At 33.4% G+C, this 17,776-nt stretch overlaps 1 protein-coding gene across 2 annotated transcripts in view; it reads left to right on the top strand.

Moving 5' to 3' along the window:
- LOC111040665 (leucine-rich repeat-containing protein 4C-like) overlaps positions 1–17,289 on the top strand; it is a 117,147-nt gene extending 99,858 nt beyond the window's left edge. For both annotated transcript variants that reach the window (XM_022324655.1, XM_022324654.1), the window contains one exon: positions 14,751–17,289. In XM_022324655.1, the coding sequence (XP_022180347.1) occupies positions 14,783–16,831 (2,049 nt within the window). In that variant the 5' untranslated portion in view covers positions 14,751–14,782 and the 3' untranslated portion in view covers positions 16,832–17,289. The remainder of the gene's footprint in view (positions 1–14,750) is intronic.
- Positions 17,290–17,776: the final 487 nt, after the last annotated feature.

The following is a 17,776-nucleotide window of genomic DNA, read 5'->3' as shown; positions in this document are numbered from 1 at the left end:
GCCCTACGAACTGTACGCATCCACGCTTACCACCTCCGTACGCCATCCTCCCGTTCGTGTTGATTTTTACGTTGACGAAATCCTATCTGGCCGCCCATACCTTTTTGCATGCCGTAAAGTTCAGACCACAAAATCCATTAAACGTGTCATCCCGTCTACAAATACACGCTTCCGGCCGTAAGCCAGCAACGTACTCTGCCTATAAACGAAAGCACAATATATATTTATGCAGTATTTATATATTAAAAAAAAAATAATAATGATACACAACTATATGTACGCCAATTAAAACCAATATACACTTATTGTCTTTGGTAGGTACTTAAAGAAAAATAACCAAGAAACTGCTCATTTGAATTTCATTTTTGGTACATAGATACAAATTTTTATACATCACCTGCTCAACAATTTACAGTATGTAAAAAAGGTAGTTCTCATCTGAAAAATATAAGTTCATATCGCTGAAAGACACTTTTTAAACAGTTAACTTTTTTAAGTATTTGAAAAATAGTCCTCAAGTAGGGATACTCAAAATTTCAAAACGCTTAATTTGAACTAATGTATTATTAAATAATAAAAAAGGAGTGAGAATGAATGGTAATCATATATAATAATATATATATATAAGAGAGGGAGAGAGAGAGAGAGAGAGAGAGAGAGAGAGAGAGAGAGTGAGGTAGGGGAAAAGCGGCGTTTCGGTGTTGCATTAGAATCCCTTACAAATGAACTTCGTTTATTGATAAGCACTCGTATACTGGTACGATAATCTAATGATAAATTTGTTGAAAGTTAAAACAGTATTTTTTACATGTTCTATATTGAGTATTATAAACGTAGACCATCAGATGATTAGGATGGATTAAAATGTAATGTCTAGTAGTAAAAAAGTAAGAAAGTAAGCTCATTAAAATCAAGATTAAATAGGTTTTCTGACGATGTTCGATTAAGTGATCGTTTTAAATTATTTACGTTAGGTCAAAAAATACGATTCGGCTAAAAATAAATTGCAATCAACTTGTAGAAAAAGAATATTTTTGGTTTTATACACTTTTTCTTTTTTTCCATTACTCCTTTATTTCATTTATACATTACGTTTATTTTATCCACCACTCAACAAAAAATTTAAATTATTTAATGATTATATAGTGTACAAAAATATCAACTTGATAACGTGTAGGTATAAATACGATTCCCAAATTAATATAATATACATTATACCAACATTTTAATACTATAACTGTAAAAATAATAAAAAATGTACAATAATAAACTATGAATTACGAATAACACAAATTAATTTTATTATAAATAACATATAACATTATATTGTTTAATATAATATGCTCAATAGCATTACAAACATTTCAAGTGCTTTAAATTATTTTAAAAGTATTCTGTGTTGTATCATTTTAGTTACACAAGTACCTTGCATAAATTAAAACAATAGATATTGTATTGTTGCATTTAATATTTATATAATTAATATTTTTGTTTATAACAGACCTCTTGATCATTCTTGATTTTATTTTTAATAATGTCAATAGAAATTATAAAATTATATATGATCAATATTAGAATAAAATATATTTGGTCTGAAATTTAAATTACATCATTACCTATATATGGATCTAGGACGTTTCGGCGCGGGCGATTCGGCGCCGACAGTTCGGCGCGGACGTTTCGGCGATATGTCAATTCGACGATGTCCGTTTCGGCGAGCGACCATTTCGGCGAAAATTAATAGTAAAAAAAAAAATGTGATATAATGTAAAAACGTATTATATGTATAATACAATAAGTAGTTTTAAATCATAAATAAAAATACCACAGTCACTTTAAATCATTAATAAATGAATAAATAAAAATCTTTATAGTTATATAGTATAATTGAATAAAGTAAAATGTTTATATATATATGTTCCCGTTTATTGACCATTTCATTTCGCAGTTAGAAATTAGATTTACCAAACACAAAAATACACTATCAATTATTCAGAACTTTATACCAAACAAATTAATAAAATTATCCTAAAATGAAATTGAGACAAGTACGGAAGTGATGTCAAAACAGTGGCCAGTTGTAATAAGCTCATGTGACAATATTGTGAACAAAGAAGTTCTATTGTGGAAACAAAGATGGATAGCCGCTGCAGAAGATAAACTCCCTTGTACTTTTATAGATGCCATAAATTGTTGTGATGAGTTACTGTTTCCTAAAGTATACCAATATTTAAAAATTGGCGCTACGTTGCCTGTCACAGTTGCTAGCGTAGAACGGAGCTTTTCAACGTTAAAACGTTTGAAATCATACTTGAGGAATTCCACGGGGGAAAATNTTTAAAACTTTAAAATCATGTATACTGGTATGTATTCGAGCCGGACAAGACAAATCTTTACGACGACATCGCCAAAACCGTTTAGTTTCGTCAGCACTAAGCTTATCAAATATGAACATAAAACCATCCACGGGGATCACGTTTTTGTTTCTTTTTGATTTTACTTTTGACATTTTTTAACTTTTACGAATGATAAAAAAAATAATACCTACACAAAAAACTTGACTACGTATAGGTGTACCTACTTCACTTTCCGCAGACTAACTAAATTATAAAATTATAAAATTATCAGATCATCCATATCGACTATCGTGATGTCGATTTATCTTGTAGTAATAATAACAATAGTAATAAAGATAACATTTCTATACCACACGCCATACGGTGAGACAATGTTACAGATAGGTAGATTGCCGTATCGCCGAAACGGTCACTCGCCGAAACGGACATCGTCGAATTGACATATCGCCGAAACGTCCGCGCCGAACTGTCGGCGCCGAATCGCCCGCGCCGAAAAGTCCCATTCCCCCTATATATATATATATATTATTTGTATGACTAATATCATAGAATTTCGTTAAAAGATTTTTTTTTTATCTAATTAAATAAAAATTCAATACATTCAATATATTCATAATATTTTATTTATTATATATTTTTCAAAATATACAAAGAATATGTTTAATGTATTACAAATTTAAAAAAAAATCTAAAATAAATGTATGAATGAAGTATTTAATATATTAATATTAAGCAGAATTAAAAATACTTGGTTTATACTGAGATCATGGTAATTGTATACGAATTAAGTTTAATATATTGGCAAATAGATAAATAATAATTATTAATTATTAATCATTATTAAAATCTATAATGAAATATGCTTCTATAGCAGACAACGTTATTGTTTTTAAACCTCGAAGTATTATATACAATTTGATGGTTAACTTCTCAGTTTCAATTAATATAGTCTAAATCACTATATCATAGTCAATTTCTATAATCAAAAATATATGAATTAAATTAATTTTAAACTTCACAAAAACAATGCCACTTTTTTCAAATAACAATAAACAATTATCTCATTATTTTTTAAATTATTTATATATTAAACATATTTTGTAATATATAAATATTTAGACTTTTGGACGATTAAAGATAGGATCATGCAATTATAACATTTTGTAATTTTGTAATCATCTTTTTTGTTTGTTAATCCGATATCAACTTTTTACACCATTCAACATTTTTAGAATAATATTCTGCTTCAGATTATAATATTAAAAACACAGGTAGTTGGGAAAAAATAAGTTATTAAAATAAAAAGGTGTACAAAGCGAGGACAACACAGTGCGTTATAATTGCAAATACCTTTATCTCGAATCGTCCAAAAATAAAATCTCTAAAAATGTTAAGACTTTCAGAAGAGTTCTTAAAAAAATCACTATGTATGTTAATATCGAGAAACTTGTGTGGTTTTTAAATTTAAGAATGCGGTGTCAAACTTGACAAATTATTACTATAATAATTTGGAACAGTGCGACACACGAACAACTAGAGACCTTAGATGAAAAAACATCGTAATATCGGTGTAATGTTTGGAGATATGATCGATATGAGATTGAAATAACAGTGAAAAAATAAAACAGAAAACGTGCGTGCGTATAGACTTCGGTGGATGAGGGGGTATACGGTCAGTATTTTCTCATCTTGCCGGCAACACATCCCGTGGCACATTGATTGCCAATTTTTGGCTAGCTATGGACGGCTTCGGGACAGGAAAAAATAAAGTTCATTTTTTACACTCCTACGAAAAGTCAAGCCATATTTCACACCTGGCTATTTTTCACGGGGCCCACATTTGATGCACACCATCTAGAGTTTCCCGGCGTACGATTGGCTGCAATATCGCATTTCGACAGTTTTAATAATATAATGTTCTGTTTTTTTCATATATTCTTATATACTGCAGTGTCATACATCCATATTTCCATTGAATGTATATATTATATATAATATACGTGATTTATAATACATATATACTATATAGGTTAATATAGCAATATGTATTTTAGAATGTACTATAAAAGTATGAAAATCCATCAACAAACTATATCTAGCTCTCTGAGGGAGTTAGCCTTTCTCCTTTACTTGTTAATATTATAGCAATATATTAAATGCAGCGCGCATCTCAAATAGAAGTTAATTTCACGTTTAAATTAAGATTAAATTGATGTCGCTGTAAGCTACCGCTACTAAGGGACTGCTGTAGTCTAGATTAGTTTTAGCAACGTAAGCTGGTAACGTTCCAAAATCTTAAAAATGAAGAAAAAAATGTTAGAATTTTATTAGATAATAGTTATTATCACTATTTTACTGATTATATTTAAAACTAGCTGATCCCATGCACTCCATTACCCATTAAAAATGTATACTCAATGTGAATAATACGTTTTATTTTTTTATTTTGATTATGCGGATGACATGCCGATAAGCGGTTATAAGTGCACCTCAGCCACCTTGGTAGGCAAAGTGCGAAAATTAGATTTGAGGCATACTTGGATTAGCCCATGAACAAATAAAATAAACAATTCCTACTAATAATTTCTCCTATAACCAATAGAACTCCCCATAATCGTACAAAATTAATATCACATAAGATACAATATATAAACAACCGGGATACCATAAAACATTGAGTGTTATTATTTTGTTAAATGAACGGCTGGTCAAACCAACCCAGCTAACCGTATGCGACGTAACATCAAGTGACCAATTAGTTATTACTGATTTGAGTCCCCAATGCATAACAGCGGTTAAACGTACTGTATATATAGGCGTTAGTGCATTACAGATGTATCGAAATCATAATAGTACGATCAACAGATGATAAATGATCGGCACAAAAGTTTTTAACTTAAAATTAAGTTTATTCTAAAATGTATACCTGTAATGTATAAATATCCCCTTGAAATTAATAAAATGTCCTAAAAATTATAATGAATGCTCAAAAAGACCAAAACTGATAAAAAATACAAAATAAAAGTGTAAGTTTTCAATTATTTGATGTTTGAAACGGATTTTGTAATTGAAAAGCATTGCCTAGGACTTCTCAAAAATAATGCATTTTGAATTAAAATCTTGACTCTAATTATAAGTGTTTAAAGTTTGGTTGAAATTAGTGCATTATGTTGGTCCGCTATCAAGGTGTTCTTAATAGAAGATGTTCTAAAAAATCATCATCAATAATAATATGAAGCGAGATGGCCTAGGTGAAATATTTTGTACCATCAAGAGGACAATGTATAGCACCAGCCTATGTCCAATTGCACCGAGGAATTGTGCACATGTCTGTTATTCACATAGATCTCATGCAGAAATTTAAATTTTTCTAGTTACAAAAAATTGGGTTTGTCCAAAATTTTCTCTTGCAAAAACTTTCTCCTGGCAAATAAGAAAAACTGAAAAAAAATTGAGCCAAATCGGCCCAGCCGTTCTCAATTGATGAATTACTATACATTTTTATGTATATGAGATGTAATCTATACTATGGCAATCAATATTTATATTGATCAATTCTAAAAGATTGAACGAGCACAATTTATACAACAATAATTAATAATACAAATCCAAAGCTGTTTTTTATGTACAGAATAAAATATTATATGAAAATAATATAATGCCTTTATTAACTCTATATTATCTAAATGTTTATAAGAAGTTAATCATTGGCTATTGACAACAGGTTTATACTAGTCAAATTTGTACTGTACTTGGAACTTGGAAGTGTAATTCAAAAAAATAAGCAAAATTTAATATGTTCGATTTCAATTTTCAAATAATACCTTATTAGCAATTTCTTCATAATATTGTATTTTAATTATTGCTGTACAGCATTATACGAAGACATTTTTGTTCTAAGTTGTAACTTAATTGACTATCAAACACATTTCAAAGGAATGCCACACATACATAGAGTTCAGGAAAACGCCAACCTATCAGAGTATATTTTCACATCACTTGTAAAATTCCCCGGACTCAACTAAATCAATAGTCGACTTCATCAGCTCGTCAAAATTAATAAATAAATTGTAGAACTAATTATTGCACAAGACTAATCATTTTCTATAGAAAATTAAATATTGTAAACATTTTTTGTGAATCCCAATCGCTTTTACTGCCGAGGATTAAGTTAAATTCTTTTTTTTTGAAAGTTGCAACTTTCAACATACCTGCTGGCACATAAGTCTTAAACAATGTTTTGTTATAAATGCATATATTATTATATAACTGATTACAACTGATTAATTAACTCTATAATAACAAAAAAAAATGAGCTAAATTTATTTTGAATTGTAATAATTTTTTGATGATTAAAAATGTAAAATATTTTCTAAGAATGGTTTCGTTGTTGTGAGCTTGGCTATAATAATTTTCCTGGATACAATTACATGTATTATACACAATTGTATTAAATATATCATATTTTTCTATAGTAAATATGTATCGGGAAATCATACTCTAAAAAAATACAAACATAGAAAATAATAAATTACTAAAAACCTGTTCTATAAATAGGAAGATAGGTACATATTTATCGAAGAATTTTCATAAATTATTCAATGAAATGAAAAAACAAAAACATTTGAAAAGTATAATGGAAATCGCCCCCTTGTTTTGAGCCATATACAATAAATATGTACAGTAATTTTTTTTATTTTTTTTTTTTATATTAAATATATTTAAGAATATCCGTCTAAATTTTGAAGACAGAGCTCAGTTTTCACATCAAATTTTTATTTTCTGAAAAAAACAACTCCTTATTAAATACATTTTAGTATCTCCTACATACTGCACAAATACTATCCTCGTACAAAGCACTAGGCCCGTCACTCAGTGGCAAAGTCTAACACAAAATACAAACGTATATTTATTTCTTCGTTTACGGACACGCAGGCTGCACGATCTGAGAATACGTCATAAAGCTATGTAAAACTATGCACGATAATAATTTAATGGGGTGTTTTATAGTCACACGCAGGTGGTATAGTGATAGTATTGTCACGCCAAAATAATTGACAAATGCCCAACATGGAGTTTCATGCCGAATGATGAGCTAATAATAATAAAATTATTTTTATTCAGTCGCCGGGTCGAATTTCGGGTTTAAAGGAGCACACGACACATACAAATGTTTCCTTCGAATTATTATCTAATATTAAATTATTTTAGTTAGAAATATTAAAAACGATTTGGTTAAAATTAAATTTTAAAAAAATATCTAATGAGATATTAGGGTATTTGGAATGACTGAAAAACACAATCTTACAAATTACAAGTGACAAACAAAGTCTTAAATCGTTCATTTAATTCATGCTCAAACACAAATGTGTTATTTATTCTTGTGCAGAACATTCTCATTTGACAAAATGATCAAATGATGTGATTTCCACAATCTTTGTACAAGAAGTTTAGATATAATATTAAAATGTATTCAAACTAATATTTAATAAATAAGGGTCAATTAAAAAGAAAAACTATAATTGTCAACTTTCTTAACAAGTTAATGAAATCGACAAGTTTTCCTATGGTCTTAGACGACTTGTTTTTTATGAAACAGGAAACAGATTCCAGGAGTCGTTTTTAAATAACACAGTAGTACAATAATTATTCCTATATAAACGGTTTTGGGCACCGGACCAAGCCCACCTGTCGCGAATGCACACTAACGCGTCGGCTGTTTTCATTATACAACGGATGACACACACCACCGAGTATAAAACGGTTATTTTCGCACGTGTCCAAACTCCAAAGTAATTGTCGCAGAAAACAGGCTGCCCTGTCTATCGCCGGTTGATTTATCGTCAGCGGCAGAAAAGTTGCTATTCTCTCATTCTCGCTCTCTCTCTCTCTCTCTCTCTCTCTCTCTCTCTCTCTCTCTCTCTCTCTCTCACTCTCGTGCTCTAAATATATATACATACGTTTCGTCCCCGTGATTGTCGTGCACATATATATCATATTATATATGTGTCGTGTGTATATAATATATATATAACTTCTTAAAAACCAGCTCGCCTCTCACACACGCCCGTACTTATGACGAGCCATTCCATCGTAAGGGGAAAATGGGTTAAATATTAAACCATCGTTACCCCTCATCATGGATTTTCGATTTTCACAATTGTGTTAAAATCATTTGATTATGATGGGATTTATCACTGAATATTAAAAGTATGGATATAGATACTGTATTTTACATTTATTTACACAAAAACAGAATTATTACAATCTCTTGGTATGCGGTTACCCATCCTTACACTCCCACCGTATAAAATGTATTTATTTATGTATTCGCTTAATAATTTATGTCCGTGGAGGGCAAGTGTACAATAAGTCAATAACTACTGTAATGACATCTTATATGTACATAATATGAGATGAATAAAAAAAACAAGATACGAATTGGTTATAAATACTACACTGCATTTATGGAACAAAGAATTTCGACATATTTTCTATAAATAAATCAAAATTATTTGAATGGTTACAAAATTTTATGATTTACTTGACTTTTTGTACATTAAAATATAAGCTTTGCGATAAATTCAAACCGTCAAATTTAACCATTCAAAAGCTTGTGGACAAAAAATAAATTAATACAATTGCGTCTAGATTTCAATGAATTCATATTGCATTGACGCTCAACTTCAGAAATCGGATGACCACCCAAATTAATTGTATGGGCTACCATGCGAATGAATACTTCATTACAGTTTTCAATTTTATCTACTAGACCTCGCTGTTTAGTGTTCCAAACAGTTTATCTGAATTGGAGACCAGATCGTTCCAAAGTTGTTAAACAATACAAGTTAAATCCTTCGCAATTATTTTTAATCAACCCTAAATTTCTCTACGCTTTTGCACAAATGCCATTTATATGCGCATTGAAAATTAGATATAGTGTTGACAAATTTGACAGCAAAATATGCAAGTCCCTGTATTGTTTTGTACCGTTTCCAATTTCTCGTTATTAATTGCGAAATCTACTATTAATTATCATTAGCTCGGATTACGATAAAAATTAATATGTTTGCATATGTCTATATTTACATAATTTAAACCATATTACGAATACCCCGTTCAATAAATCGATTGAGGTCGTTTTGTAAAATGAATCACTTCACGCACACATATACGTGGCTGACCACAAACAGATTCACTATTGCATTATTATATACATATTTGGGATTTTGTTGGTTCATCCGCCGCTGAAAAAGTCTTTTTCCACTAATTCGCTTTCAACTTACCCACCTCGGTGGGTAGAACGACGTGACAATATCGTGGTCATAACTAAACGTAGGTAGGTATATATATTATAGCTTTGGGGTAGGTGGTGGAGATTACCAAGAACACCGGACCCTCATAGTCCCTTTCTGGTACGCGCAACATCTCGAGTAGAGTCTCTGATATTATTATTATTTTTCAAATTACAACAAAACACGTTTTGTTCAAAATGGCTTTACCGTTTTGTTCTCAATTTTCTTTGAAACTACAAATAAGCTTTAAAAATCGACCACTTACAATAACATTCATGTTAAATTTCGAATCTATAGTATCATCACAACATTATATACTTTATAGAGTCCTGCTGTATTAACTTTCATAAAAATTAAAAATACTGTATAAAACTGACAATTGGCATAAATAACACAGTTAAATGATTTTACTTTTAAGCTTGATGATAATTTGATTCATTCTAATATTAGAACTAACAACAATACATTAAATCTTCAGAATAAAAATTGCTCATTTTAATCTGAGACCAAGACAGCACGTCTAAGTGTAACTTCCACTTAAGCAGCGTTTTTGTTAGGTATTCAATTATAATTTATTTATTCATTGACAACTTTTCTCCATGATAAATGTTTAATCCTGTCACAAAATGTTTAGCAAAATTATACACAAGATTGGCACCTATTTAACTACAAAATTACTTTTGTTCAATAAACTGCACTTTTACTTGTTAAATTGAAAAGATAACATCATATAGATACACATATTTCTGAGACTCCTAGCCATCCCTATGATTTTTTTTCAAAAATAGTAATATTACTAAGGAAGTATATTGCATGAGCTATGACCTATTATTTGGCATTTTCCTAGGATAAGCTATTTTTAATTTTCATAGTTGTATATTAGTGTTTAAACTTAATAAGGATTATAAATACATCGTGATCCCCGTTTTTGCCCTATAATAGTTAAACATTATAATTTATTGTTATTATTTGAGGTATTGTACACTTTTTAGTTATACATAATGTACTGATAATGTAATAAATATACGTTTTATCGATATTCGGTTGCCTATAACAAATGGTGATTCCAATTGATCATGTGTCGGCAACCATTTTATTACGTACTCCCTATATAAACGAATAAATAGAACACATGCGAGACAGATATAATGTACCTAACTCCAAAATATATGCAAAACCAAATATTATAATATGCGCCATCAACACATACACAGCAACTACTAACACGCCACGTTCGATACGTCAAACAAAACACGTGTTTTGATAGAAAATTGCTTGTGTATATAATAAATGCCACGCCATCGTAAATGCTTTCATATTATTATCATAGTTACGATATGTGTATTGTAACAAAAGTGCAGACAAGTCACTTTAACCCCGTGTACAGGATATAATTCAGAATGATATAACACAGTATATAATATTATACATTCAACATTGATCAATTAAATTCGATTTGTATGATCATTTTTACATCTACAAATATTGGGTCCAAAAACACAAATTAAATTAAATGAGTGTATTAAACAAGCCATGTGTTATGCCTATAGGTAGGTATTTGGTAATTCAATATTATGTATTCATAATTTATTATTTATTCCAAGGTTAACATTAAAATCAACACATTTTTTTTGACGTGCAAACAATGTTTATTACACTAATTGCAAGTTTTTGAACTTCGACATATTATAATGTGAACCATTAAGATTATTTTAAATTAAAAAAAAATAAGTATCAAACGCCATTATACCTTTGAAAAAACTTTTCAACGAATTCAAAAGAATTTACAACAATTCATACGCAGTCATTTACAGTTGTCAAAGTCATAACTTCCAATGGTAAAATATACAACTATAGGAATAAAAAAAATCACATACAATAAATCACGTAAAATAATTTTTTCACCTGCTGTTTTTATTAAGAACTTTTCTACAACAAAATGAGTGAACTTCAAAAATTGTGGTGTAAAAATATAGCTCCAAAAGAACTCACCATATCAAATGAAATGCATTGTCGTAGGGCAGTTTCGTTAAAGAATATACCGAGTGCTCAAATAACTAAATAAATTTAAAATATAATTTAAATTAGGTCATAAAAATTATCTGAAAGGTGTGCTGGGTGTTCAATTAAAATATATTTAATATATGTCACAAACGTAATGAAATATGACAACGATACTGATAATGAAATAATGATACCAAATTGTTTTCTTTTGATTTGACTGAAGAAAGTCAGTGACCGCACATGGTTCTCATAAATCATAAATCAAACATAACTCTGTATCCGCTTTATTTTTTTATTTGTATAATAATATGAAACGCGGCGCATTGTATAGGCAATAATGGTACATTACTGTATAGAATAACAACAGCATCATAATCATAAAATTTATTATATAATATCTTTTAATTTAGATAACTATGCAAGGTATAACAGATAGACCAGGCCAAAAAGAAAAAAAATGATGCTACCTTAATGTTGGACAAAATTTTTTAACATTATATGAGTAGTAAGTAATTTAAGAAATATACTCATGTCAGCAATTTTCTTGTAACGTAGTGTAGAAAGAACAATTCGGTATGAAATTACATAGTGAGTATCAAGACAGTATCACTTGATTTCAAATTGTTATAAAAGAACCGTTTTTCATTCAAATTATGTTTTTAAATATTTTTTATCCTTGTAACTTTCCAAGTTTACTTTTTTGAATTACAAAATGCAGTTTGAATAACATTTTAGAAAGCAGAATATTTTTTTGGGTATTTCGATACATAAATATCAAATTTAGGATAATTATTTTATGAATTTATAATATTTCAAATTTAGATGATCGGAGTAGTAGACTATCATATTGCTTAGTAACTACGTACCACTTTATTCCACTTTATTCGATTTATATGCATCGAAATACTTAAAAAATATTCTGCATTGGAATATGAAATTAAAATTTTCTGTTGACATTCAAAACAGTAAAAAACTTTTGAAAAAATATATACAAAATATAGGTATGAAAATATATTGTTTTTGAAATGTTACTCTTTCCATACACATTTATATTTTTGAAATTATAAGTGTAAAATGAAAAAAGAATCGACCAGTAGAATATAATGATTAAGAGGTTGGCGTATTATTTGTCATTATGTGTTGCAAAAATGTTAGGTCTCAATAAAACATTTAGTAAAAAATACTATGTCTATAATATCGTCTACATTAGCACGAGCACAACGTAGTTTTGTAGTCTAATAATTCGATTACTTTGGAGATGGCAGCAGTATTTGGTGATAAATGTATTAAAATTTCCCCAAGATTTTACATAAAGTACTTACTATGTACGACTTATATCATTAACGTCTTAATAGGATACTTCCAAACGATGCCGGTCACTGACGTGTAGAAAAAAAATAACGAATACAATATGATTATAAAATACTCATGTAAAACTATATTATATTATATAGAATCTAAACAATATCGTAAATTGTTCACACAAAAAAAAATATTTTTAAAAAAGCAGGTAAGTGGATGTAGCTCTGTTGTACATTAGGTGTCCAAGAGGTCGCTGTAACAGATGGTATTAAATTTGAATTCAACGATATCAAATCATTGTATACGAAAAACGACTCTGAGCTGAGACGGTATGTTAGGTTAGGATTTTTTATATACTTATTAATTATTATTAATATGGTAGTCGGTAAGATGAATTAATATTGTTCTTAAACTATCAGTGATGCTGGAAAAATATTAAATATACCTATATGTAAAATTGAGCGGTTTTGGAACCAATTACAACAAAATGATAAACGTTATTTTTTGTGTTAATATGCAATTTTGTCCAAATTTGAACTTAAAATGTCCATAAACATAACCATATTCATATATTTTTTAGATTCCTTAATTACGAGAAAAACTGCTTAAGTGGAATCTCGTTTTAAATGTTCAATCCTTAGCTATGAACATTGAAAATTTTATACATTTTTAACTGAAACATCATTTTCAATTTTCAATTTGATAAATATATTAATTAATATAATTAATTAAAAAAAACAAATAATAATCGAACATTGCATATGCTTATAAATAGTTCAACACAAATCAAAATATTCAGTGAAAATGTCATATATCTACAGTCATTTTAGTTAGAGTCACACTAAAAACCAAAATCGATTTTTTCCAAACCTGGTTTTACGTAAAAATTCCGGTTGTTCCTTAAATTTGTTGTTTATTTTTCCGAAAACTATTGGGAATTTTAAATTTTGACCTCCCAAATGCACCAACTAGATTCACTTTCCTAACAGAAAAGTTAGTGTAGAAGAAAATCGAAGCACTTTTACTGCAAGAAACCGTGATGACAGACTCAAAAAAAATAAATAAATATAAGAACACACATCATTGTAAAATCAATACATTCATCGCTCCGCTCAGAATCCAAAAGATATTGATCAACGTTTGAGGCAGAATGTTGGTAATTGTAAGAATGGGCCATCTCGGTAATACACAAGGTATTATGGTTGGCGAATATCGGTTGGAGTGTATTTGAAAAAATAAAAATAAATAAAAGAGGAAAAATAAAAACATAACAAGTGTAAAAGGCGAATATGTTCACGTCGAAGGTGAGGGAAGTGCGTGGAAGACTTACTACACACCATTTCGTAACGTCATGCTCGAATGTGCGATTTAATTCTGCCGATAGCGAGTATGTAGGTGGTTACAAGATATGTAGTACCTAATCAATTTTGCAAAAGCCATTTGGTATGTACATTTAGTAAGATTAACGCTGGTTCCGCAATCTCATTATAGCCGCATCGATGGCTGCCATCACGACGATCGCAGTCGTTATAATCGTATAAATATTACACTACCTATATAGACAAAACCGTGGGAATATATATAAAAAAAAAAATTCTAAATCTGTGGTGGTGGTGGTGGTGTAGATGGTGGTGGTGGTGATAGTAGTGGTGGACGGGGTTTTAAAAACACATCACGCCCGTATGCGATGATATTATGCACATGAGTGAATACTATTATGATACGCAAATAGTTTTCCAAAATATTATATTACTTACATAACTTATCACGATGATAAACTTATTTGTTGCAGGATGATTCTGACGATGATGATTCTGACTGGATATGCAATATGAGTGTTGGCACACAGCGGTAATGGTTCTGTCGACGTCGACGAAGACGACGGCGATGATGATGATGATGATGATGACCACGACGATGACGACGATGACCATCTCGTCGTCACCGGGGTGTCCAGCGGGGTGCGCGTGCAAGTGGAAAAACGGCAAGCAGACGGTCGAGTGCGTGGACAAGAAGGTGACGAGCGTGACGTTGGCTCTAGGTATCGACCCGGCCACGCAAGTGCTGGACATATCGGATAACGATCTGTCGGCGGCCGGGCTTCCCCACGACACGTTTGCCGCGGCCGGTCTGTCTAACTTGCAGCGCATCCACGCGTCCCGTTGCAACGTGTACTACGTGCACGACCGAGCATTCCGGGGCCTGACCAACCTGGTCGACCTGGACCTGTCCGGTAACTGTCTGCGGCAGGTGCCGACCGGCGCATTCGCCGAGTGCCCGTCCCTGATGAAGCTCAGCCTTAGCGGCAACCCGATCGGCGACGTGCCTGCCAGGGCGTTCCGGCACCTCGGCCAGCTGACCGCGCTCGACCTGAGCGGCTGCGGGCTGACTTCCGTCGCGGAAGGCGCGTTTGACGATCTCAGCGGCCTCGATTGGCTCAGGCTGGACGACAACCTGTTAACTCATGTTCCCGGACCGCACACACTGCCCGCCCGTTTGCATGGCGTCGACCTGCACCGCAACGACTGGCAGTGCGACTGCCACATGGTCGACATGCACCGGTGGCTTACCGCTTCACGGGTGCCAGTCACAGAGGATCCTGTGTGTTCGGGCCCAGCAGCTTACGCCAACGTGCCGGTGCGCCGAGTATCGGTGGCCGAACTGGCGTGCGCGCCGGCCGCGTATCCAGCGACGCAGCCGGTGCAGGACGTGGCCGAGGGCGTCAACGTTTCATTCCGGTGCCTGGTGGCCGCCATCCCAGCGGCCACGGTCGAGTGGCTGTACGGCGGCCTGCCCGTGTATCGGCACAACGCGTCCGAGCTCATCACCGTGGACGGAAACACGACCGCCGAGCTTTACGTGTACAACGCGAGCGTGTCCGACGCCGGTTCGTACGCTTGCGTGGCCGAGAACCGGGCGGGCAGGGCTCGAGTCAACTTTACGGTCACCATCCGACCCGGTCGACCGTTCCTAACCGCCGGTACCGTCGATGACCGATCCGCGCCGTCTCAGTCGTCGTCGGCCACGTCAGGCGGGGGTGGAGGGACCAGTGCAGGCGACGGCCGACCACTCCTGTACGTCGGTTGTTTGGCTGCAGGCTCGGTGGCGCTGTCGGCCGCGGCCGCCGTACTGGTGGCCATCCGGTGCAGGCGAGCGAAACGCTCGGGCACAGGTGGCCGGACCGGTGACTCGTCGTCCACCGCCAAGCGAAGGCCCGCCGCACCTGCGGCCGACGGCTATCGGACCGTCAGCACGACAGCCGACAAGGAGCTCTCTGTGCCCACAGCTCACCGTCCGACGTCGGCGAGGGCGACTGGCACCTTAGTGACGGTAACGGCGGCGGAGGCTGACGATTCCACCGTCGCGACGGCCGAGAGCAATCCGGACGTGGTGAGCGACGTGAAACGCACCGGATGGGAGATCGATTTCGAACAGATCGTTTGGGCTGAATGTCCGCCGGCCACCGGTTACGTTTCCATACAGATACCGGTGCAGTGTGGCATCGAGTGTCTGGGTGCGTATTACGCGACCGCGGCCGAAGCCATGGCCGGTAACCGCTGTGGAGGAGCTGGGACCACGGTCCGGAGGCAACGCAGACGAGCGGCTGTGTTGACCGCGTACGACGACACGGTGCAGGTGGTGCGTACTACCGCGCAGGGGGGGTACCCGACGACGACCACGGGGCCTGGGACGATTGGCATTCCGGCCACGTTTCGATCCACCGTAGAGCCACCGACCATCGTCGTAGACGACCCAGACGACGGCGGAGGTGGAGGTGTTGGTGGCGTCGCGCCCATTATCAGTCCGCCATTGCCTTTCCGGTCGGGTGACGAAGACTGCAGCGCCGACAAGGACGACTCCATCGCGCTGTAATATTGGCGATAAAGTTTTTATTCATATATTATATTGTATTATTATTTGTACGCGAAAAGCCATAAAAAGCATTATTACGTTCTTGGTGGCTCGACCGGATACGAGTTTGTTTCGCGGATTTGTTTTTTTATTTAAGCAATATCAATAATTATATTAATTAAGCATTGTATTATATTATAAAGTAGCTTTACGGGTAAGATCATTTTTAAGACCGTTATTATTATTATTATTTTTTTTTTTTTTAAGGATAATAATGCAGGACATTACGAAAGCAAAAATAATCATTTAAAAAATTGTCTGATAGCTATAAAGAAAACCATATATATTCTATTCAAACCATTTCAGGAGAAACAATGCTACACCTTTGATTTAAAGAAGGACTATAATTTTATTTTGCTAGGAAAGCAGCAGATTCTACGGCCAAAATGGTGGAGTAAAACCGGTGATGAAGAAGAAGATGAATATTATTATTATTATACCTTAAAATGTCATCAAAATGATGTAAAATTTGTTGGAGATTAATAATTATATTATATAAAATAATAATATATAATATTATTATAGTAAACGGGAAACGTATTGCAAATAGTGAAATAAACAACGTGTGTGTTTTTTAAGTCTGCATTTATTTATTCATACATTTATAATATTATATTGTTTAATTACAACATTTACAAGCCACCCACTGGGATATTGGAGAGGTATCCCTATGATGTAGTTTCGGACTACAATTATAAATTAATCAGGTTAAAATCATGGAATAGCTTGGGACTAATGTGTCAGAATCGGTTCAACTCGAAAGCAATCGAATTTTCATATGATATTATTTGTACATATGTACATGCATATTGGCGCATTAGATAAATAATAATAATAATAAAAACATTGTAAACACGGTACGAAACCCTATTTAGGCACTATTGTGTTTCTGACACAATTTAACGT

Source organism: Myzus persicae, unplaced genomic scaffold (genome assembly GCF_001856785.1).
Source record: "Myzus persicae strain clone G006 unplaced genomic scaffold, MPER_G0061.0, whole genome shotgun sequence".
Classification (NCBI taxonomy): Eukaryota; Metazoa; Arthropoda; class Insecta; order Hemiptera; family Aphididae; genus Myzus; species Myzus persicae.
The sequence above is the reverse complement of the archived record's forward strand: the minus strand, read 5'-3'. Positions and strand labels throughout refer to the sequence as shown.